This window comes from Hippoglossus hippoglossus, chromosome 4 (assembly GCF_009819705.1).
Source record: "Hippoglossus hippoglossus isolate fHipHip1 chromosome 4, fHipHip1.pri, whole genome shotgun sequence".
In the NCBI taxonomy this organism is placed as follows: Eukaryota; Metazoa; Chordata; class Actinopteri; order Pleuronectiformes; family Pleuronectidae; genus Hippoglossus; species Hippoglossus hippoglossus.
The window spans coordinates 14,044,750-14,070,608 of record NC_047154.1 but is presented as its reverse complement, the minus strand read 5'-3'; the positions used below and the strand labels follow the sequence as shown (position 1 = coordinate 14,070,608).

Below are 25,859 nucleotides of genomic sequence, written 5' to 3'. Positions count from 1 at the left end.
AAGCAATATCTCTGCTCACACCTGAGAAATGAAACGCTCCTCTTTTTGTATTACAAAGGCAAGATGACTGTACACATTTTTCAGAATGACTAGATGGTTTATTGGTTGTAAATATCAGTTCATTGCACAATTTTTTTGTCCTTTACTAAAATAAATACCACTTAAATTATTACTTTTAAGAGTGACACCATTCTTATTAAGAGATATAAGAAAAATTCTACAAAGAAGAAAAACTACCACATTTTCTTTTTCATTTTTGAAAGCAGCATAAAGAAATGGTGTTAAATAGATTAAATCCTCACAGTGTCCTCCACTTCACCCCCCCATACACTGTTGTTGAGTCCTGTTGGCACTTGGATTGGCATGATATGAAAACATGAACCCACTGGGACTCCAGAGTCATAGAAATACCGACACACGCTGTGTTCTCTGCTGCACACTCTGCAGCTGCTGGTGGATTTGACAGACCTCTACCCACAATCCCTTCTTGGGCTTGGACACAGACGAGCATAATAAAACCCAGAATGAATTAAACGTAGTTCCGAGCGGACACAGACTCAAGGGACTTCCACGTCCTATTTGTATGCCTGACCTTGAAGCTTTTCTTTGATGTGCCCTTGTTGCTTCCTCTTAATGCAGGTATGAACCACAGATCCGGTTGAACATTTAAAGAATCCTTGTCCCATATTGTCTGAGATCTGTGAAGTCGGACTGACGGAGGAAACAAGTGTAACCACTCTCCGGAAATACACATAATATCTGTGACAGCTCCTTTGTGCAGAAAAATTAGCTTCAGCCGAGGTTTCTATTTGTTCCTGGTTGGCCTCATTTTGACCTTGAGTCGTCTTGAAAATCCAGAACTCTCATTTTAGAATAATCTGAGTGTAACAAAACTCTTTTTGCCATTCTACTTTTCACACACACACACAATAATTTAGTATCAGGCTTTTTTCCTTGCTTTCCTTGGATCAGTTTTGGACTTGTTGCAGTGTTATTTTGCTCTTTTGAGGCATAAAGCTAAAAAAGTAAGACCGCTTGCCAGATCTCTCTATGTATCCATGATTTCCTCTCATTCCTTTTCATCCATCTTGCTTCACATCATCTGTGTGGTAGAAATGATAGATTGGTGTGACTTAAATTCAGCAAAACTGCAATTGTACTAATAGATCAATCCCTATCCATGCTGCTCCTAAGCATATTGCTCCACCCATTAGGGTGATACAGTACCACACTGTGCTGGATCTCTGCTGCTGCTATTGTGCATGCAGCTGCTTTTATTGAGCACTCTGCTGACATCCAGTCCAGCATTTCTGCACCGCAAGGGGAAACTTTGGATGACATGTAAAAGCAGGGGTTTCAGTGCTACATGCCTCAGTAATGGGATGGGAACAGGGGTGCACCCGAGAGGGGGGGGGGGAAATGCTACGGTAGCTAACTGCAGGTATTGTGGAGTGGGGGGGTGGTGGTGGGAAGGGGGGGGGGGGGCGTGTCTCTTCCAGGCTGCTTCCAAAGCAAATGGAAGACAATCCAATTTCCTGTGATTCCATCAAGCCTGCGTCCTGGATCCAGGGGCATTAGGGAACGCTGAGAGGACAGGCCCCTGACCCCTCACATGAACATGCAAGAAGCATGTAGGCTGCACGCGCTCACTGGCACGCACGACATGTTCCCTCACAAACACACACGTGTGCAGGCAACTACGCTAAATATCTGAATTTTCTTTTCGCTTTTAAACACACTGAAGGCTGCAGCTAATTATTATTTTTAGAGTCGATTAATGTACCGATTATTTTCTTGGTTTTTCTAATAGGTTTTATATCTCCACCAAGGAGGTTATGTTTTTATCTGCGTTTGTTTGTTATCTATCAGGATTATGCAAAAACTACTCTACCGATTTCCATGAGATTTTGAGGAGGTGTGGGGCATGACCCACGGAACAACCCATTCAATGTTGGTCCAGGGGACTGATATTTATCTGATCCAAATAAAATATGGATCTAGTGAATTTAAATGTGGTTTCATATGGGAACAGTTGGGCCTTGGTGGAGATGTGCCCTCCACTGAGTGCCATTCTACTTGGTTTATAAAGTCAGATGACTCGTCTTCAGATTGTTTTGTCTTTAAACTGTCCATAACTCACATATTCACTTTACGATGATAAAAAACTGATGGAAACCAAAAAAGTCAAGTTTGTGGAAAAAAGGTACAAGTAAATATCTGAGTCATTTTTGTTCCGTGATTTTCGAAGTAGTTTCAAATTAATGTCCTGTTGATAAACTTAGAATTTGAGCTCTATGCTCATTGCACTGTAACTATCTCTATATCCTGTGAGTTATCTGTCACTCAGTCTTGCTTTGTGTGAGCGTGCGTGTGCTCGTTGAACAACTAACTGCAGATTAACGCTTGCTGCAGATTAGGGCTTAAACCCCTTACACTTTAATTATAACTGTATGTATTTATGTGCATCAAGGTCTATCGCTTGGCCCCGGATCAAAACAGCTGTCACTGTCCCCATGTGCCAATTGTGTTTTTTTTATGCAGTAATATAAAGGCAAATTTAGTGAGTTATACGCCCCCCCCCCTTGGACCATCATTTAATTTTTTACAGAAAATGTCTGAACATTTTTAATACCTCTTGTTTCTGAATTTGTTGGTTTTGGTTCTGTTTCTGTTCTGCCCTTGCTTCTCTTAACTCAACATCATTGTGAGAGACAGACACATCGTCCGCAGTACATCACACAACTCAACTCGAGACAGACAGCATTGTTGTCTTGAGTTAACCACAGTACGCTTTCCACGCTGGTGGCGATTTGCATCTGTGCTCTGTGATCCACCCAGAGGGAATAGAAAGCTCTAATCCAATCAGCAGGTCCCTGAAGTGCTGCCCCTGAGAGTGTGTGAGAGAGAGAGGGAGGGAGAGGGGGAGAGAGGGACAACAATAGGATCACTCTGCACTGGGCCCACCCAGAGAGGGAAGACAGGAGACAGACGAAGGAGAAGAGGAGGAACAAGAAGGAGGCTTGAAAAGGAAAGGGATCAAGATTGAATAGGGGACTAAACGGAAAAGAGCAAGAAAGGTGGATGTGGTAATGCAAGGAGAGAGAGGGGAAAAAGAGGAGTGAATGGAAAAAGAGAGAGAGATGACTTTGGGTGACAGAAATGAGGGAGGTGTGGTTTAGAGGTCAGAGGAAACAGAAGAGGAAGGATTGGTAGAAAGTAAAGGAAGGACATGGAAGTGACCACACAGGAAGGATGTGCTGTTAGAAGGGCAAGGGTGTAAAGACGAATGATTAATTTCACCGCAACAGTTTTAGTAATTTGGTAGTTTTTCCACTTCAGTGACATTTTACAGCGTCAAGGCAAATGTCACGGCGCCTGCTGGCTCCTAATCTGAAACCACTGTGCTCGGCTGAACGGCTCCTCTTGTTCCAGCACCAGAGGCAACAGTTTGACCATTTATCATCATTATGAGGCGCAAAGGCAGCCACGAGCTGTAATTAAGAAGTGAATCGCCTGTTGATGATGCCTGTCATATATTGTGTCTTATTATACCTGCACACACACACACACACACACACACACACACACACACACACACACACACACACACGTCCCTGTCCCCAGTCAAACAGTTCTTACAAGAGTTATATCTTTGCCATTGACCCCTTGACCCCAAGTATCATTTTTATGGTTCAAAGGACACACATATACATGCACGCACACACACACACACACACACACACACACACACACACACGCACACATTGACACAGAGTAATCTGAGTAAACTGATTCCAAGTACACCATCCTGCTGCTTGAAATGTGTTTTATACTCAACAGGAAATAGTACCTGACCAATGCACGATTTCCTCCAGTTTGATAACATTTGCTATATCCTAGAGTACTCGGCTGTTTCATGAAATGACTGAGCCTTTTTACCTCCATTATTGAGGTTATGTTTTAATCTATGTTGGTCAGCAGGATAACTCAAAAACTATTAAACCAATTACCATGAAATTTTGTATAGAGATGACTTAAGGGGAAACCCATTAAATGAGTGAATCTGGAATTTTTTCCACTTCCCTTGACCTGGGGAGATAGGACGTGAACATTGGCGTATGTATAGGCTCTCTGAGCGCCCTGCTAGTTTAAAAATTAACAATTTATTTTTAAATTGTTTTTAATGAGTCATGTCTTCAGTAGGAGCAAATAAGCTCGGAGGCAAGTGCCACAGACATGGTTGGGAATTCAAAAAGTCCAAAAGAAGTCAGTTTCGGACAAGTAACAGTTGGGGCCGTCGTTGCAATATGTTGAGTTGTAGTAGCTTGTTCATGTTGATCAGAGCTGGAAGTCACCTGCAAGATGAAAGTTTTGTTTTGCAGGTCACGTGTTTCTCAAATCAATATCTCATCTTCTCATGATCCCCCTTTGGTACAATGAACAGCTAACACATGGCATGTAATTGGTATTCCAGCAGCTGCAGGTTTCCTGTTAACTCTTGGAAGTTTGATCAAAGTAATTTCCAATCTCTCACCAAACGCTGGCAATACATATGTTTTATTTTTGACTCTATTCTTGGAATTTGTATTCTAATGTTTAATTCTTCCCCAGTCGCAGGCCTGTTGAATTAAAGGCTTGTTTTTGTCTTTTACAGGACAATGAAGGACAAACAGCGCTACATTATGGTAAGGAGGTCTCTGTTATTCATTCCTACGGTCCATAATGTTATACACTCACTTTCAGAGAGGCAGAATTTACTTCTGGCTTGTTTTCTAGAAAGACTCGCTCTTTGCCTACATTTGTCTCAAATGTGTCATTTTCCCTCCTCTTCCTCCCACTCCTCATGCCATTCCTTATCTTTACTTTCTACAGTGGGTTTAACTCAGCTTATCTCGTTCCTCTCTGTTGTATCCTGTGAGTGTGTGTGTGTGTGTGTGTGCGTGCGTTCATGTGTCTTTTGGTATGTGTGAATGTCTGTCTGGTTTTGTTCTGCGCATGTGTGTCTATGTGTGTGTAATAATCGCCCAGCCTCCCAGAGGAAATCAGCAGTGGTCCTTAGACTCCCCTGACCCTCTCATGCCCCAACACACATGTCCCTGAGGGGCGGTTCCTCTGTCCTCTGAGCGTGTGTGTGTGTTTGTGTGTGTTTGTGTCTGTGTGTGTGTGTATGTGTGTGTGTTTTACTGTTGTGTGTGTTTTCGAGTGAGTGTAACTACACCATCTGTCCCCCAGCTTGGTGGCTTTGGAGTTGGTATGTTGCATCACCCACCAGAGATACACACACACACACTTACTCAACAGAGGGAGCCTCGAGGATGGGGCATAAAAAGATGACTAATAAACATAAGCGATGAACTCCAAGAGACAAATAGCAGAGAATGAAAATTCATTCCCACCTCTCTTTGCACAGGGCCACAGTAGCTGGCAAGTGATTAATTGAGGGTTTACTGCTCACCATAAATTGTTCTCCTCCTCTACGGCTCCCCTGAGGGCCGGCCACTTTTTACAGCTCAAGGCCCGGGCGAGACACACGCCGCCACCACACGCACACTCACCGCTGGCTAAATAAAACACTGTTTCGATCAAAAAGAGGAGGAATGCGAGCTTGGCTGGAAAAATAAGCCAAGCTTTGTTAGTCTGATTTGGCTGAAAGATAAGTGATTCTTCTGGTGTTTGACTCTTACACGCTTTGCTCTTTTCATAGACACGAACACGCACACACACACACGCATTCCCACGTATCATCATATCTCATGCGTACACACTCCCGCCATGCAGCCGCCAGCCACCCCTGGGCTGGAGGTTAAAAGGCCTGGCTGTCAATCAGTGCGACTGCTGACATCAGCGATCATGTCGCAGTACAGTCTGCGCTTTAAGAGGAGCGAGCAAGTGACACCGACAGAGAAGTGCACTCAGAACGAGAGAAGAAGAGAGGGAGGGCGAGGTGAGAGGTGCCAGAGGGACGAGAGGTGCATTGGGAACGCAGGGACCTGCTAACTGGGTTAAGAAGGTGCATGCCCCCCCCCCCACACACAGGGACACACCAGACCCTTTTAGTAGGGCACAAACTGCCAATGAGGCAGAATTGAAGTGTTTGAGGGAACCACAGAGTCAGGCCAGTGACAGTACTGGACCTGCAAATGGCCTTTTCATTAACTCCAGCACTGTACACACTCTATGAAACTAGTACGTAGAGGAAAGGAAGGAGGCTAATTCACAATAATGACATTTATCCAGTAAAGAATATGTGACTACAGCCACACAGGCATCTCTGTGAGGTTGTAGACACAGCTGTACTTTAAGCTAAATGCTAACATCACTATGCTAACATGCTGAAAATTAAAATGCTAACATGTAACTTAATTCAATTGATAACAATAATACAAAGTACGGTTATGGTTGAGGCTGATGGAAAAGTCGTTCGTTTTGCAGGAATTGTTTCATAAATCGTTAGTTGTTCCAGTTCATCCTGAGGAAAACATGAATGGACCAAGTTTCATGGCATGGCTTGAACAGTTGTCAAGAGAATTTACAAAAAATACTACCAATGTCCACCTCGTGGTGGCGCTAAAGTTAAGGCGAACCATCAAAGTCATTGAGATTCATCATCTGGGAACCATGAATATCTGTACCTAATTTCCGTGCTGATCCATTTATCCATAATATCTAATAGGTGTTTCTTTGAATAAGTGAAAACTTGCTCGTGGCTCTATGTAAAAATGACGAGGAATCACCAACATCAATATGATTCCTCCTCAGGGGACCGTGAACATCTGCAGAATTGGGATATTTCCATTAGGGCCAACATCAGAATGCTATAGAGTGCTAACTAATAAGCTAAATGTTTGTCCTGTAACTCCTTTCATATTATTTCTCTCCTAACTCCACCTTTATTTCTCTCTCTTCTTTTCATAGCATCTGCGTGCGAGTTTGCAGAAATCGTGGAGCTTCTGCTGAGCTCCGGAGCCGATCCATCCATCAAAGACATGGAGGGCTCTCTCCCTGAGGAGGTCACTGAATCCAGCGCCATCTCCTCCCTCCTTCGCCAGCACACTGCTCTCAAAGGCTAGACCACCTCTACCTACCCACCTCCCAGGTCCTAGTCTCATCCAGTCATCTGACCCGGCATCCCTTCTTCATTCCTGAAGAGACTCTGTTCAACCCCAGCAGTTGTAGACCAGGATTGCAGAGGTTTTATTTGACTTTATTTCCAAATACTTTTGGTGCGTTTATTTCATCGACTTAGCTTCTTGGAACTAAGGGTGTAAACATTAGCCCTCTAATTTAAAATGAAACACACTGCATATATTTTCATTTGAAATATTATATATTGACCTAATCTGCCCAGAAGGGTTGGGTGATATGATGATAAGTGTCTGTCAGCTGGTCGAGACTTTGCTAACTGGGTTAGCTATACTTTGAATAATCTCTTCTTGTATGAGACCATTGCGAGCAATATTCCATATCACTGAGCAGGACTGCTTATTGGCAATGTTACAATTACTCAAGGCATTGGGGGAGCCAAAATCAGACATTCCCATCCACAAATACAATTCCTGGAAAATCATGTCAAAAATTCTGTATAACGTGAAGAAGATTTTCTACATATCACCCACTCCTATTGCGCAGGTCAGACAACCAACCAGACCATTTAGCCTGGGTCAGCTCTCAACAGGTCCAATCATTATTCAGTTGTGTTATGTTTCAAGGAATGCTTTAATCATTTGACATATATTATCATTAAAGTCTTAAACAAATCAGTTTCCTCTGACTTTTGTTCTCTGCTCAGATATGTTATAGTAGCCATCAAATGATATATTATACTTCTAAACTTACTGTTTTCCCCATAGACTGTATATAAAGATGGAAAAGTAGAGACTTGTCCATCTTTAAATACAGTCTTTAGTTTTACCTCATAATGTCTTTGTGTGTATTTACTGCTCCTACTTTTACTTCATCCCAAACTCACATCTCATCACAGTGACCACCACACTAAACCTGGGCCTACAATTACGTATACAGGATATATAAAATACTACGTTTTACCAGGCAATATAAATATTAATTATTAAATTTTTGTTGACGTTGAACAAAATAAACATGTCACTACATTTAAAAAAATATATTTTAGTCTTGTGAACCACCTCCAAACCAGCAGGTAAGGAAAAACACACGTTTAATTAAAGTTCATTTAAAATGGATAGGATACCAAAGCTGGTGGCTGATCACAAGCACATCAGGGAAACATATTCAAAATGGAATTTACAGAATAAACCAATATAAAGATACTTATTTGACTGGCAAAGGCAGCATGACGATGATGGGTCTACCAAGAAATCCCACCACCAACTAATTATGCTTCAAGTTAGAATATGATATGATGCACCGGTATAAACAGTACTTGCATATGTTCTTCTACATATGCATAGATACAACACTGTTCTCTAAAAGCTGCCTCTGTACTGTTATGTCATATAGAAGAGAGCTGGATGTTCTCCAAAAAAAAAAAAGAAGAAGAAACAAGCTTTGGTCTGAGGCCAAATCTGCTCTGCTTATCCTCAGGCCCCTCAGATCAGCACATTTTCTCTGCCTCAGCTCACACACACTCCACCAGATGAGAACACACTAAATCTGGAGCTCGGTTCTTAACTACAGCTTCACCAAGATGCAAATGCACATTTTGTACACAACAGTGGGGACAAAGCTTAATCCCTTGTACTCTCTAACACACTGCCTTGCTCTGCGCCTCCCCCCCCCCTATCCCCGCCATCCACCGTTTTACTTAAAACCCTGGAAATCTGCTTTGACACCAGGCGTTAGATAACCATCCGAACATGTCTGCTTGTAGCCTGTCAGTCACTCACAGATCCGTGACAGCGGTAGATGGTCTACGCGACATTGGTAGTCATCACCAGGGCCACCGCTTCAAATTCAATTCTTGTCTTGACAGCTGTTGTACAGTACTTGCAGTGAATTGAGATGCAAGTGAGCCGTGCAAAACATGAGGCGAATTAAAATCCCTCCACATGATGTCTCTGCATCTGTATCTGCATCGCCCCTTTATATCTCACATGAGAAAATAGGGCACGCAGGTGTATTTATTCCTGAAATCATCATCATCATTCACCTTTGTGAACTTCTACTATAGTGCCTTCGTCAGTGATTTTTTTTTCGCATCGTCCCTCGTGAATCCTGAGGAGGATCCCTAACTGAGTTGAGGAGAAACCTCTTGAGTATTCAACCTGAGTCTGAGACGTGATGCACTACAATCCCACAAAGAGACAACCAGTGATCATCTCATTGTTATGAATTCCATCCACATCCGGCCATTAGGCTGCTGGTGTATCTGTAAAGCCTGTTTGGGGCCCGTTGTTGTCTCCTCGTTGCTTCCTAAACCCCGTTACACTGGCTTGAGGTAAGAGGGGGTGACGGCAGTCGTGCTTCCCTCCCGTCTCGTCTGCAAGACTCTGACACTAAGCCCATTATGCTTCCATTATGGGGCTTCAATTTTCCTCTGAGCTTTTCACTTTTGACACTGCAGCTCCTTCCATCTCCAAACCGCAGACACACACACACACACACACACACACACACACACACACACACACACACACACACACACACACACACACACACACACACACACACACCCATCCTCCGGGCCCAATATTGTTCAGCGGTTCTGAATATTTATGCATTTTTCAGAGGTGAAAAGTAATAAACTACATTTACCCAGGCAGTACAGTTAAGTAGAGTTTTTCAGGAACCAGTACTTTGCTTGAATGCTTCCACTTTCGGCAACTTTATACTTTTAATACAATATATTTTGACGGAAAATTCAATGTGGCTCTTTATTCCCTCACAATTCTTTGACAACGGTCCCAGTGTCCCGTGCACTGTAACGTGTAGTGGTTTCAGAAACCTCAGTAAACCCTTATCCCAGATTTGAGAAACCTGGAAATGCCTCAGTGGAACACGATGGCAGGTAAACACCAGGATCAGGTTTCTGATCTTTGTCTACGACGTGCACAGGTGCATCTTTAACTGAAACGGCAAGGTAGTGAATAAAAGAAGGAATGTGATGAATAACAAGCTGAAATACAGGCAGAGACTTCAGGGATACGACTGAGATCAGCGGTTGTATTGTTGCTCTTGTTTTTCATTCCCAGTGATCATCTGGAGAGGGTGAATCCAGAGTCCCGACTGGCAGATGGTCCTTAACTGTTGAAGTTACAGAAATTAGATGTCGTGGAACCAAGTCTGCAGACAGATGATTAAAAACCTGGTTGCTGTATATGATCATGTATACTGTAATATCATTAACCAGGTTTCTCTCTTCTGTGTAATCAGCATATTCTATAATACAACCCATGGATTAGAGTCAGAACAGGGATACTAATATGTATGTAAATGTATTCATTGAGCCGCTAGAGTGGATACTGTCTATTGTTTGTAATGTGCATGTTTGTTGCACAGCACCTGTGAGGTATTTGTAGACATCTCTCCATCATCCCTCCTTTTCATTGCTCATCATTTCATCTCTCCTTCACCATTTTCTTATTCTACCTCTTCTATAAAAGCAATACCGTGTCATTGCTTTGGCCAGCTCTCAATGCAACGCTTTACCCCCGCTCCCCACTCCCCCTCCATCTCCTCTCTTACGCTGCAGCATCCACACACACACACACGCACACACACACACCCTGAAAAGTGTTGCTGGGAACCCAACAGTAAGCAGAAATCCCTCTGCCTCCCGAAACACTTCCTACTAATATCAGAGAGACTCATTCACTGGCGTCCAAGACTGTGTGGGTGTGTGTTACTCCGTAGCTCAGCTCTAATGCTTTATGTGTGGTTGACGGTGATGAACAAGTGTTTCTGGTATCCGCTGACGTTAAAGAGACGACCTATCGGACTTCCGATAAGCCAACACACAGTAAAAAGCACAGTTTGCACAAATACCTGCATCATACATTTGCCTTGCAACCAACAACAATGGAGTCGGAGGTCTTCAATGCAGCAAACATGTGATCACCCCTACAGGATTCGTCATGTTTTCTTGAGGGTCACGAACCCTCCTCCTTGTAACTGGTATCTGCAGCAGGATGGTTATTGAGTGGAAAAGGCCCAGTTTCACATTAAAACAGCATCGAGCTCATAACCTTGAGGGTGTCATTGAGAGGCCTCTGCTTGACTCCAGCCCCTCTTTAAGACTCACTCCGTCATCCTGCGGATCATTGTTCACTGCAGGCAGGATGCAGTCGTTTGGAGAGAAAAATGTCCTGTCTTGATGCTGCGAGATTGACTTTCAGGACCAAACAAATCCCATCTATTTTGCATGTTAATTTATTCCCTTAAGCTTGGGAAAGAGAAAAAAAAAAAACTGTTTCCTTCAGGAAGTTTGTAATAAAAGCCCCACGATCAATGATAATGGCATTTGTGCTTGTGTTTGTCATCTTCGCAAAAGCAACAGTGGTGGAGTTTCCGCAGATTTATTTGTATACTAGTGCCGTAAGTGGCGTGTAAATTATCCTAACTGTCTGTGTGGCTCTTTATCTTTGTAAGGCACTACTATTAGAGCCTATCCATTAATGCCCATAGCCCAGCCAATCAATGCTTAAATAAAAATACGCTCAATCTGTGGCGTTTTATGCAAACGTGCTAACTCCGACCAGGCTGAGTCGTTGCTTTTTGTTTTTATAATGCAACAGGAATAGCTAAAACACAAAGGAATCGATAACACTTATGTTTGGGTTAGGTTGGCCTGCTCTCAGAAATCTACTACACGTTGCTGAATACCAATTAGCTCCATACAGATGTACACTGTGGTGTAATTGCATTATAATTCCATACATAGTTACGCCATACCATAGTTTAAAGGGAATAAATCCACTTTAACCTGTGAGGTTTTATCGAGGCAGCAACTAAGAACAATACATATACGCACAGAGCCTAAGTGCTCAGTTCCAAAGCTACAAATTAAGACGCTAAGATCATGTCCTTGGTATTATATGGAAATCTGATGACATGAGCAGAAATCTACATTCTACAAAATATGTGCTAGGTTCTTTAAAATCATTTTGGGGATATTTTATAGTTTGTTTACTTGAGAACAGTAGAGAGGTGTTTGGAAACAAAGGTAGAAGGAGATGGCAGAGAATGGCAGGAAACAAAGGCCTCTTGTTGGGACCGGGTTCATTATTGGTGACTTAACCTCTACAGTATGTGACCATTTTGCCAGTAGCCAGGTTTTTAAGGCCGTGCTAGCAGTGCGACTTTACAGACGTCATTTGGTCGGTTGGTTTGTCCACCATTTTGGTCCATCACCATGAAATGTAGCTCAGATGCTCATGTTACACTCAGGATGAACTATAATCATGTGGTGATCCCTCGTATCTTCACCTAGCAACATCACAAAGACAACATTTTAAAACATCCAGTAGGCTACTCTGGTTAATACCGAGTTTTTCAACGAACTAATGACATTCAAATTTCATTAATACTTTATTTAGTGCATGATAACTTACTAAACTAAGAGGGTGAACCTGCTTAACATCAGCATGTTAGCACGGCCATTATTAGCATGTCTGCACACTGACGTTAGCATTTAGCATTTAAGTAGCAGTGGGCCTCACATTGCGGTTTGCACATTTGTGCATGTGTGACCGTGCACTTATGCTGCTTTCACACCGAATATGATGCAAATTTTCACGTTGCTTTACGTGCAGGAGTTTGTGTTTGCTTGCGGTCCTCACATGGGCAACAAGAATAAACCCACTAATATTCACCTGTTCTCCCCCGGAGAAGAGGAGGATTACTGGCCTTAGTGACCACACTTGCTGTGTTGTACCTGTTGTGGAACAGCCAGAGAAGCCAGTGCCATCGTGTGTGGGTCCACAAGACCACCCAGAGACGCACACAGCTCGGGGGATTCATCGTGTCCTTCAGGAGCTGCGTCTGGATGACTGCCGTCTCCAGCGCTACCAGGGGAAGACCAGTGGCCGGTTTGATGACCTGCTGGCTGGGATCAGAGCCAGGGCCTGTCTCTAGTGACTTTCATTCTCTACACTTCTGTGACATTTCATCAAGCTGGAGTTCAAATATTTCAACCCGGGGGAGTGAAGTAAATCCTGTGAAATGTGCATCTGTTCACCTCTTTGCATTGACTTTGTATTTAGTCTCATCGCTTTGCATTAGTGTTTTTTTATGAACTCAATATTATGTTGTGCTTTTTAATCCGTTTTAAAATAGAAGCAAAGAAATATATATACATAAAAGTAAGTGCATTCAAAAACTAAACAACAAAACAAATAAAAAAATGTGAAGAGCATGGAGGGGCTCTGAAACTCTAGAGGCCATCGTTAACGAAGATCATTTTTGATCGTTACAAGTGTGTGTGGTTGCATTGTGGGCCATAGTCCCTCTTTGCCTGACCCTATATTTACTCATGTTTCACTAAGCACTGCACAATTAGTTAACAGCACAAAGATTAAGGACACACTGGACAGTGCAGCGCTGCAATCTGCTGCTGTGTCTCTTTAGCACCGAGCGGATCAGAGAAACAGCCAACCAGGCATCTGTTTCTCCTGGTTTTTATTTTTTCTCGTTTTCTTTCTCTCTTTCTTCTCTCTCCATGCATCTTTCTTGTCACCCCCCCACCCCAGAGCGAGAGAGGAAAGCAGCATCAATCACTGTTAACTGACTGACCACTGTCTGTTGGTGGTACTAAATGGATCTCCACAATTGAATAGAGGCCTAAGTGTGTGGTAAATGCTCTCAATGGGTAAATGAATTTGCGGGTTAACTCGCCCTAAGAGCGTTTAGATAAGGCAAAATAATAAAAACACCTAAAGTAGATATTTTTCTTTTGATATATCGAAAACAAAGCTCAGCTGAAAATCGTAACTCTCACATTCATCACCGCGGGGCCGGGAGTATTACAGAGTGAAGCAGCCGTGGGTAACCCAAAGACAATTCAGCTTTATTTTCCTCATATAGATTTGACTGTACACAGTTCATACCATTACACAGAAGGCATAAATGAATAAATTCAGTGCTCTCTTTTACATCTTTTTCAAAGACACATGGCAATAATAAATAGCGTTCATGAAACAAGACGATCAACACGTTTTTCAAACTGTACAAAATTTACAACAATTAAGATGCAAACTTCTGAGGCAACACAGACGTAACAAAACTGCAGTGGCAATGGGTTTGTACAGGATTTTCATTCAACACCATCAATTACAGCCCGAAATTTACACTGTTAATATGTTATTCAAACGCATGGTACCGATGAAACACTTACTGGGTGTCTACTGGTATGTGCAGTGGGTTAAAACAATTCCTGGGATATATTAAATTATCAGATTCCATACAGTTAAGTCTTGAAAAACAAAGATGGTTGGTTTGATACCCAGCAGCAATAATAATGTACACTGCAGTTCGTACATTAAAACTTCTGTTATTTCCCAAATGTATTTCAATTAGAAGTCCTTTTAAAATAAATGATACCATAACCAATGTCAAATATATAAAATATTAACACTGTTTTCCAATTTCTCTTACTCTGTTAATTTGTAGTAACATTTCTCTACTCCTCACTTTTTGTATAGTAATTTAAGTAATCTTTAGACAAAGTTTGTATCTTTTATTCCCAGACTCCATCTTCTTCCCCTGTACTTACATATTACCTCAAAAGTGTAGCTACACAGTAAGTTTAAGTCTCTCATTGATACCATGTACTCATTCGATAATCACAATGTAAATTGTGGCCAGTTTTCAAAATTGTCTCGGTGGTGTTGCTTTCTGTTTGCTGATTTGCTTTCTGGCTCTCAAATCGGACGCTCTGGGAGAAAAAAAAAAAGGACTTGGCAATTATTCAGGAAAAGGTGACCTAACCAATTTAGATTTCTCATCATCAACAGAGAAACAGAAACAGGGTTGAAGATTGAAGAGGTTTCCCTCAGATCTAAATAACCCCTGGTTTTGAAATGGCCACCAGGTCAGATCAGACCGTTTCCTCTTATGGCTCAAATAAAATGTGTGATTCAGGAGCATCAGGAACCGGATCCACTCTTTGACCATCTGTCCTGTGTTTCATGGAACTTTAAGATGCAGCTGATGTGGCTCGAAGTGTAAGAGAACACATGAGCCGAGCAGACGCTGAGGACTGATGTGACAGGAGAGTGTCAGCGCTTTGAATGGGGGTGGGGGTGGTTGGGGGGGGTAATCCCTCTGACATGGAGGCCAGGCGGCGGGAGAACTGAACAGGCTGACAACACATCTGGGGTCAGTAAGTAGGTTGATAGCAGGCAAAGCTAGAGCTCTGCTGCACTAGAGTAGATTAGCAAGAGAAGCCGGAGTCCAATTGACCAAACAGAAGAGCGAACACAGAGAATTTCCTTCCTGCCAATACTTGTTGGTGCTTCGTCGAATAGATCTTTTACATGTGTGTGTAACCATTTCATTCGTTCAATAATATCTGCTAATGACTCACTCGCGTGTGTCTCCTTGTCGTTTTGTCTGTGCATTCAAAAAGAATAAATTAATAATTTAGATGTGTGATATATTACTAGAATTTTCTCCAGACCCCTAAACGCCTTGACTGTCCTCCATCCAGCACACGAGCTTTGATTCCTGGTGAGTCTGGAAACAGGATAATTTAATACTGACAGACGTCCGCTCTCAGACAGCTTTTACACAGACGAGAACAAGTCAAGCACCTATAAATATAGACGAGAGACCTGCTGTGTAGCAAACAGTGTACGTCCTCAAACAGAGGAGACATCAGCTTCTATGGACGGACGGACGGACAGACGCACAGACCATCTACTTCCTAATAACGTGTAAGCTTCAGCAATACATTAAAAAACATCAGCATGGTTCAAAATTCACACTTGTGCCACTGTTCTTGTAAATTTTCTCACCCAATGAAACACTGTGTTTTTGCCTTGTGCATATGTCTCTCCCCCTGTTTCTCTCTTTTTCCTCTGCATTCCTGTCCACGTGTGTAGAAAAAGAAGAGGAGAATAAAGTGCATCGCCAATGTAAAGGCTTCGATATGGCCGGACAGCAGTCCTACTCGGGAATCAGAAGCATGCAGGTGCCTCCTGGGTCTCGTAGGGCCTGTGATCGAGATTTAGCCCTAATGTTGTAGCTGTTAGAGTTGGGGGTGAGTTATTTTGGGGGAGGACGAGACAATATTACCTCCCCTGTGAGCGTAATTCCACCGACATATTGGAAATCCATTCTCATTTTCAGAGAGTGAAAGAACAAAATAAAGTCAGGTGATAACAAACGTCGTATGATACAGTGTTGAGACTGAACATTCAGCGGTGCGGCGGAGTTCCTCGCTGCTTTTCTCTGGACTACACATCTGGACCCGGGCTGTCGCACCTCACTGAGGAGGGACTGAGAGTCACACTTCTTATCTTCCTTCTGCTCTTCACCCAGCATCACATTAGTCTTGGAGGGTGAAAGAAAGAAATGTAAAAAAAAGCCTCGTGAGTCTGTTTCGTTTTCTGCCCGTGTTCGAGACTCAAAACTGGGAATGGTCCATCTCGTCCAGCCACGAGGCGGGGCTGGTGGGGAAGTCAGGGTATCCCGTACTGCTGCCCGTCGAGAGGTCCGAGGTGGGGCCCCCTGCCATGGCCCTCAGAGCCTGCCCCACCCCGCCGGCGCCCCCCTGCGCCACCAGACTGTCCATGTTGAAGCCCAGGTTGTTGAGGAGAGGGGTGTGGCCGGACAGAGAGGTGATGGAGGAGGGCGACTGAGGGAGTCCGTACGGGCTCCCTGCTCGGATGTCGTGGTAAGGCTGGCCCGCCGCGTCCACAGAGAAGCCCCCGTTCAGCACCGCGCTGCTGGTCATGTCGCCGACGCTCCCGTAAAGCCCGTTGGTGTGGCCGAGATCGGACAGGACCTGGTCTTCTGCGGAAGGAGACACCATCACTTAGCACGAGTAAATACTGTGACACATCAACAGTGCTGTCAACTACGTGGACATTATATACTTGTTGTATTTCAATACAGTTAAGTGCTTTTATGAGAGAGTTTTATAGTGGCACCGTTATGTGGGTTTCATGGAGCTACAGTAAGTGGAGCAGGCGTTTGATAAGCATGTCAGTGTTTGTTGGTGTGAAAGGATGTGCTTTACATTCTTCACTAACAAAGGAGCTCTGTATGTGTGTGTGTCATTACTGCAGCACACAATATTTGTTTGAATCTCTCCCCTCTCCATCCCACGCTTGGCTTCAGTAACAACAAAGCCCCAAAAGCACTTTCTCTCTAATTGACTAAAAGCCTCACATACTTTATGGAGTTTCTGTCACCATGTTTTCATTTCTCATAAAAATGGCCTTCTCTTTGAAAGTGGCTCGAAGACTTTTACGACCGCCCAAAACTGGCTTTGCAAACGTTAAGTAACACAGAGATGTCTAAAATGCTGTTTGCGTCCCACTAAGGGCCTCCTCTCTTTTCCAATCAGCTCCATCATGGGGACGAACGGAGGCAGGGGGATGTGTGAGGGAGGTGCCACGGGTAAGTGTGAGGGGAATGTGAAATGAGAATGCCATTTTGGATTTGCCTGAGAACGACACAGCGCATTTAGCAACGCCGGGAGACAAATGAAACGCTGCAAAAAGACATATTCAATCGCTGCTGCACTCTTGTCATTTAGCAGCTTGTAGACTCCTTTAATCCCATTAGAACAACAGCATGACTGACGATTCCCTTTCAGGAATCTCTCTCTCGGGCAATAACAGATATGCACTGGGTTGAAGTTATTATCCGCATGGTGTTTGTACCTCTGAAGCTCAGCTCGCTGTCACTGAGGCCTGCGTCGTCAGCCGAGCTCTCCTTCTCCACTTTGGCTCCTCCTCGGCTGCGTTTGACACTTTTATAAAACTGACTCCAGCGATGTCGACCTGCGTCTTTCTTCAGGCGCTTCTCCTTTGCTCGTCGGTTCTGGAACCAAACCTGGCAGAGATAATAATAGTTGTTATTAACTAATAATAATGAAAAGCATTGTAATTTAAATCAGATACTACTCCACCTAATATTAATTATCTGAAACTTTTTTCACAATACTTCACATCTTGGTCTAAATGAACTGATTCTCAACATAATAAACTTAATAAATAAAATTAATAATCTTATATCCCAAACACAACAAAATCCTTTAAAGAAATATTGAATGTTATTAGGTAAAGGTCAAAGATCTTTAAAATGTCCTAATATCAAGCATCTGGTATCATTTTTAAAGTCAAATTTCATCGCTTTATGTCTTTGTTGTTTTAGAATCTAAAGGCCTCAATATCAGAAGCCTGACTGTTTATTTATATAATCTTAACTTATATATTTAAACAGCCAGATAAGAAATTGACTTTTTCTTTGATAAATCACTTAATAAATTTAGATTTAGAAGTGGAGATGCAGATTTCTCATTTTAAACACAAACAGAGAGAAGTGGCCTAAACTTGTCATCATATCATGTAGACCTAAAATGTTTGTAATACAGCTCTCCTGCTGTGAGTAACTTTATTTTTTTACTAAAATAAAGATTATTCAGGTATTTTTCAGGAATGAAGATGTGTGCAGTTGTCTGATGAACCAAACTCTCTACCTGCACCACTCTCATGTCTAGTCCCGTCTCTGAGGAAAGCTGCTCTCTGACGTGGCGTGCTGGCTTCGGCGAGTTTTTGTAGGCACTTTTGAGGGTCTCCAGCTGTTTAGCGGTGATGGTGGTCCTCGGTCGCTTGGTCCCCGCCTCCGAGTCGTCTAAAATAACACCATCACAAGGGTGAGTGACTTCTCCTCACATTCGTCTCACGGCCCTAACTGGCAGTGGCCCTCGGCCTTTGCGCAGAGTGTATGTGTGTTGAATGAAGTGAATGGTCATGTGTGGAAGTGTATTATTGTCCTTGTGGATCTGTCCCCCTCCCACAGCAGAGGACATAAATCTACTCAGTGCCAGAGGAACGGAGTTATTGAGGCCGCAGCGTAGGAGAGCATTGCTTAACTTTACATAATCAATCAGACATGTGAGGATATCTCAAAAGAGAGGGAGGGAGACGACACACACACACACACACACACACACACACACACACACACACACACACACACACACACACACACACACACACACACACACACACACACACACACACACAGATGATAAACAACATGGATCCACTGGTACTGAAGTGTATAAGCTTTGGCTTTATCTCTCATGTCCTCTACTGTGATACTGCAGCTGTCTGATGTAGTTAAGTCAAGTTTCAACGTCAAGCCACTTCTCTGTGACTGTGTTGTTAAAGCACAGGCCCCAGAGTGAGCCATGAATACCTTTATAAATCTTTTCAATTGGCAGGCCGAATATTAACATGTTTCATTTGACATTCTGGATCCTGGCAGCACTTACCGTTTTGCTTTGCTGTTTCATAATCCACCTTGCACACCAGCCTCCCGTCCTCCATGAGGTAAAACTCGTCCCCGGTGGCCAGCTGCCGGCTGCACATGATGCAGGCGAAGCAGTGCAGGTGATACACAAAGTCCTGCGCCTTCCGCACCACCTGCGTCGGAGGGATCCCCTGTTGGCATGATGCACATTTTGTTCCGAAACGCCTGCAGGAAAACATGGAGAAGAAGAGAGGTGCCGTTAGAAAATGTGATTCAACGCATCAGCAGGGCAGACTGACATCCTTCTCCCACACTTACATCCAATATACAAGCTGATGGAGATGGTGAGACCGAGCCAGATTAAAATTTCACACGCTAGACAGGTATTTCTTCAGCTGCGGCCAAGAATGATGGCAAAGTGTCTGTGTTAATAGAATCTCCAGCTGTTGTGCAGGGAAACATCAGCACTGGAAGGCATTTCTGTTAACGATAGACCTGTCCGCAGGTTGATGGATGGAGAGGATCAATGCACTGTGTTGGTGTGTGTGTGTGTGTGTGTGTGTGTGTGTGTGTGTTTGTGTTTGCATGTTTATGTGTTTGCAGATGAAGTACTGAGAGCTAAAGAGGAGGAGGAGGAAGAAGAGAAAGAGGAAGAGGTAGGAGGAGGGTTGCTCACAGTAAACACACCCTGAGGAGGACCAATAAAGCACTGACTCAGGAGAGGTTTTAAATCACACAACCAACCCACAGAAATAAAAAGAGCAAGGTGAAGCCTACAAATCACTGCCAGGAAGCCAGTGCCAGTGAATCTGTGTGTCTGTTTGTGTGTGTGTGTGTGTGGATGTGTGTGTCCCAACTTGTCCCTCACCACAGTATGTATAGCCTACATGCAAACGCCCCCCTGCTCTCCCCAGGGTCGGCTAACAGAGTTAACTCTCGGTGAGACTCCAGAGCTCTTTAGGTCTCATTCAAGCTCGGAGCATTAAAACCTTTCAAACATGATTTAGTAAAAAGCTTGGATCTGCTGATCCTGCTCTGGATAAAAGTCAAACTCAATTTTCCTCTGTAATACCTCAGAAATCCAATCCTTCCGAAAGAAAAGAGAAAGGAAAGAGAAAGAAAGAATGAAAAAGAAAGATAGAAAGAAGATGACACAAATGTTTGCACTTGTTTTTGAAATCTTGCTTTCTATCATGTCAGGAGGAAAAAACAGCCACTACAATTTGAATTATGTGAAGTTTGAAAACAAACTATCAATATTGATTGTCTGCACAAAAAATACTGGAATTTTGAAATTAATTAGCGTAGTCCAGCATCGTGGTTCATATATAATATATAAAAAATATAGAGATAATGGCATAAATTTGTGATTATGCAGTAGACAACAAAATGTAAACAATTAGATAAACAGAATAAATTAATTTAACTCAGGTAATAAATGTTAAATATTACCAAGCACAACATTATTAATTTATCAATCAGCTAAAGTTGACACATTTGACTTAGTCAAACTTTCAGTTTCTAACAAAGGAATTCCCATTGACTGAATGACATTACTTTCCAAAACAATAGTGTACAAATAATAAGATATAAATGAGCAACATTGATTCAACAGCAATGTTCTCATGTTACTATAAAACCACACAGACTATCATCCACGTGTTTTAAGTATTTAATATAGACAAATTATTTCTTATATTTCTTTCAACCTGTCTCAGCACAGTTAGAGGTGAAAATGACCAAAATGTTCATTTCACGTGGTTCAATTTGTTTGGATTTCATGGAATAAAATGTGTGATTTCTCTTATAGTTGAGGAAGATAAATCAACAAATTTTCTTACTAAAAAATAAAAGCTGTGAAAGCTACAGCTCGTCCCTGACACACAGCGACAGTGAAGCAGAGCAGAGAGAGAATAAACTACTGACTTGAAGAAGTCCTCTTTGCAGTAGACGCCTCCTGCTCGGGAGAAACACTTGTCCGCCAGCGGAGTCTGGCAGTCGGCGCACTTGAGGCACTTGGAGTGCCAGTGTCTGTCCAGCACCTTCAGGATGAACTTGTCCAGGATGTGTTGGCTACAGCCGGCACACTGAGGGATCTCTGCGGGGACACAGCACCGGCACAAGGTCACACTCAGCGAGCACAGGGAGACACCGCTCAGACATTTTCAGGAAATCCTCCATTTTTATCAACGAGTCAAACAACAAGAATTTCACATCATGCTCACAGTGCAAAGATGGTGGATATAAATCACAAAAATGTTGGTAAACTGTGATGCGCAATAAAAACTGCAGGGTTTTTTCAGACACAGCAAATTCTACAATATCCGTGTTATTATATTATATTTATAATAATACCAAGTGACACGTAAATGTATTTTCAATACTTGTCTGTCAATATACATTTTGCAACAGTTATTTTTATTCTAGATGTTTCTTTTATTTCTCAACCCACCTTTTTTTTATTATATATATATTTTTTGATTTTAAAATTACATTATGATGTTTTGCTTTTTTTCCCTCAAATAAAAAAATATGAATTTAATGTTTAAATAAACAGATGTTGATCTACTTTTGTTGCCTGTTTGTGATCGTGTCCGTCTCTGTCCAAGGTGCTGAACTCTGTGCAGCTGTTTCTCTGCTGGATCTGAATTCGTCTCCTCACGGTTTCAGAGCAGATGTGGTGTCAGTGAGCAGGTGAGAAAAATGTTGGATGTAAATCAGGGTCGAGGCCAGATTACATTTCGTTTTTGTCCGTGTTAAAACCACAGCAGCAGCAGCAGCAGCAGCAGCAGATCACATGTGCACACGCAGGGATCATACTGTACTCAGATCCGATTCTCTCACTCTCATCATAAAGAAGTAAAAACCAAAGCTACAGTTAAAATGCAGATTTGAAAATATAGTTAATCTGAAACAAAATGCACATTTCCTATTGGAGCCCAACCTTTGATTACTTAGTAAATTTAAATAATAACTATGACCCAAGTACAGAATCTGATTTATTTGATCGACACTGAGTTTGTGAATTTTGTCATGATTAAATATATAATTACTATTCTATTTACAGAGAACTAAAACATGATTGTTGCAATGACAAATCTTTTTATTTATTTTTTTAATTCTACTTTTTCTTTCTTTTACTAAATTATTATTTTTTTATTTTTCTCACATTTTTAGCAGCCTCTCTAGGTGAAATATTCACATGGTATCCGGTAATGAAAAATCAATATCTAGGAAAAGTGGCAAGAGCAAACGTCAGAGAACACACACACACACACACACACACACACACACACACACACACACACACACACACACACACACACACACACACACACACACACACACACACACACACATCTTATAATGATGCAGGAGAAGCCTCGTGTTTAAGCTCATCAGATCATTCAGTCTCAGGTTATGATGCAACATGGACGTTAAGGCAGCATGCCACATTCCACATATTTTAAAATTGCAAGTTTAAGTTTTGAAAATACAGGCTTTGTGAAAATCTTTTCTATAATCATTGTATTACATTGATTTTAATTTGGCACAGCTCTGACTATAATACAATCAATTTACATGTGTCAATTAGACCATGTGAAAATTTACAAATATTTAAAATCAGCTCATATTTTCATTAATTTGAAAAAACATAGAATAAAAACATAACTTGCAGAGAAAAGTGACTTCGTGAAACGTGACTACAGTTGCATATCGCTCCTGCTCAGAAACACCGGCTCTGTCAGAGATGATAAAAGAAAGTGGAGGAAATCATTAGAGGATCTAAATATATCTGTGGCCGGGATTTTTTTAATGAGGGGATTTTTTAAGTGTCTGGACATAAAGTGGAGGATGGAGCCGAGCGAGGGAGCGAGACGAGTGGTGCTGAAAGGAAAGCAGCACGATTCTTGGCAAAGACAGAGCGTCCACCGTCCAGCTTCCCTGTGTGTGTGTGTGTGTGTGTGTGTGTGTGTGTGTGTGTGTGTGTGTGTGTGTGTGTGTGTGTGTGTGTGTGTGTGTGTGTGTGTGTGAGAGAGAGAGAGAGAGAGAGAGAGAGAGAGAGAAAGTAAAGCTTGTGTGGGTCTTCTTCATATCTCAGTATCTGTTGCCACCACTCTCCACTACTCAGCCTCATCACCTCCATCAATTCTTACATTCTAACAAGATTTGGGTTTTTTCAAATCTAGAATTAAAAAGTGCAATTCAAGCAACCTCTCTAAATCGTCAACGAATAAGGAGTGAACCCTTTACATCCAATTCTGCAGGTTAAAGTCTGTGTTGTCAGCACAGCTCTCTCTCTCCATGACATTAAATGTTTAGATAATTTGTCTCTTGTTTTATTTCCTGGAATAATCCAGGGTTAAATCCAGGATGGCTGCAGGCACTGCGGGGAGCTGAGTGGCAGGATCTTTATCCAATCTTTTAATCTGCCTCGATTTATAAAAATTAAAGAGCATAAGCCGAGCACATAAAGGCTCTTTTCCTTTAGCCAGGTTTAAACACAACAGGCTGTGACTCACACATGACACATATCCCATCATATGTTTCATTAGAATTGTTTTGTTGTAACGAACAGACAACAGAAATGTGGATTAAAGAAAATACGATATGTTATTATAATAATATGATAATATGATATTAATAAGAAATTTTCGATTATTAGAGAAGACAAATATGACAGAATTTACCCTTCATATTTAGATCTACCGGAATGAACAATTTCATTATCAGTGTTTTGAAATCTAGTAATTATCCTGCAGAATTATCCTATTTGATAGTGGATTATTATTTTGGGGTAGAACCCTATTAGACTCGTTCTATCTGTATATTTTTCCAACTCACATGTAAATAATAATTAGGTCAGAGCAGAAATGTGTCCCATTGCACTTCTGTGTTGTTTACACGATTATATTATAAAAGGGTTATTCTCACCTTTAATCCTGGAAGATAAAGATTATAAATGGTGATGAATATAAATATTTGGTCGGATCCTCAATAATAATAACTAATAATAATAATAATAATAATAATAATGATAATAATAATAATCATTTACACATCACATCTTTGCAACTGTAAAACATGGAAACACATATAGGCCTTGGTGAGAGACATTAAAACGGAGAATAAAGCGTATCACACGTGTATAAGCCTGAGTTGTGAGTGTCAGTCAAAGTCAGTGTGTGTTCGTCTGATGGGCGATGACAACTGTGTCTGATCTCTTGACCATGCAGCCTCGTTTACAAATTAACAGCTGCCTGCATGTGAAGCTCCGTGAACACCAACAAGCTGACGAGGGGATGCAGCAAAGTTTGAGCTCGAATTAGAGGATTAAATAATAATAGAAATTCAAAAAATATATCTAAACAGAAATGATCTGTTTTTATTACTATTTCTAGGGATGGGATGAATCACCGAGGCGCCTCCCTCTGCACTGGCGAAATGTTTCAGCCTTTTGCAGACTACAGTGAGGCTGCACAGATAAACTGCTAGTATCTATTTGTAAATATCTTTTTTAGCACCCTGACACACATCTGCATCACACACCACCAGTGGCCTGTACGTGACCATCTGAGACCGAGAGGTTCAGTGTCCTCATCTGCTCATCCTCGGCCGAGGAAACGAACCCCTCTCCTGCAGCAGCAGCAGCAGCAGCAGCAGCAGCAGCTCGGGCTGATAATCAGTAACAACAGGATGGTTTCAGAAAATGTCTTACGTTGCAGTGGCACTCCGAGAATCTCCGGTAAACTCTTCACAGGACTCTCTGTCGGTAGGACCGCCGCACTTTGCATCATCGTGATCCAAACCGGGAGACAAACGCACGCACATACACCCGCAACACGGTGGGCGCACACCCCTGTCCTGTCTCGTGGAAGAAAAAAAGTATGATGATGATGGTGGTGGTGGTGGTGCTGATGCTGAGGCCTCTCTCCTCACTGTCCCGTCAAGCCTCCGTCCCCCCTGTTCTCTCGCTATTCCCGGGATGGTGTCCGTGCCGCGCCGTGCCGAGCTGTTTTGGAGTGGATGAGCCAAGCTGCTCGTTCCATTCAGCGCTGCAGGGGCGGCGGGGCCTGACGTCACCGCGGCAGAGGCTCGCCGGGGGGCCAATGGGAGCGCAGGAAGAGGAGGCCCCCGAGGGCGGAAAGCATCCTCCATAGGTGTAGGAGGAGATGGGGAGGAGGAGGAGGAGGAGGAGGAGGAGGAAGAGAGGCGTCTATAACATGGTGTATGAAAATGTCTCCGGAGAGGCGGGACCTTGTTCCTGTGGAGACCATAAATAGCTGACTGCAGTGGCTCTCAGAGGGGGCCCCGGGGCCAGCAGGGCTCCCTCGTTTGCAGCCAGGAAAATAAGGGACAGTTTCATTTTCACTTTTATTTATCTTCTTGGAAATTATCAATGAGGAGGATGAGCAGATTTCACAGCTATACTCGATTTATGTACTTGAAATTCCCTT

The 25,859-nt window shown here is 42.5% G+C and overlaps 2 protein-coding genes across 2 annotated transcripts in view; one reads left to right on the top strand and one right to left on the bottom strand.

Moving 5' to 3' along the window:
* Positions 1-7,761, top strand: part of acbd6 (acyl-CoA binding domain containing 6) — a 30,087-nt gene extending 22,326 nt beyond the window's left edge. Inside the window, exons 7-8 of the mRNA XM_034584034.1 lie at positions 4,655-4,685; positions 6,916-7,761. Coding sequence (XP_034439925.1) covers positions 4,655-4,685; positions 6,916-7,070 — 186 coding nt within the window. The 3' untranslated portion in view covers positions 7,071-7,761. The remainder of the gene's footprint in view (positions 1-4,654; positions 4,686-6,915) is intronic.
* A 6,853-nt stretch (positions 7,762-14,614) lies between these two features.
* Positions 14,615-25,474, bottom strand: lhx4 (LIM homeobox 4). The gene is made up of 6 exons (XM_034583855.1): positions 25,121-25,474; positions 21,328-21,499; positions 19,424-19,626; positions 18,623-18,777; positions 17,805-17,976; positions 14,615-16,929 (listed from the first exon to the last, which is right to left on the bottom strand). The coding sequence occupies exons 1-6, from the start codon at positions 25,197-25,199 to the stop codon at positions 16,541-16,543; spliced, it is 1,170 nt and encodes a 389-aa protein (XP_034439746.1). The 5' UTR covers positions 25,200-25,474; the 3' UTR covers positions 14,615-16,540.
* Positions 25,475-25,859: the final 385 nt, after the last annotated feature.

Bases quoted from the DNA above. Each gene is read 5' to 3' on its own strand.
- lhx4 (XM_034583855.1), bottom strand. From the start codon at position 25,199: ATGATGCAAAGTGCGGCGGTCCTACCGACAGAGAGTCCTGTGAAGAGT. The intron at 19,627-21,327 runs GTCAGTAGTTTA...GTTTTCCTGCAG, and splicing joins TGCAAAGAGGACTTCTTCAA to GCGTTTCGGAACAAAATGTG. The intron at 17,977-18,622 runs GTAGAGAGTTTG...TATCTCTGCCAG, and splicing joins TAGACATGAGAGTGGTGCAG to GTTTGGTTCCAGAACCGACG.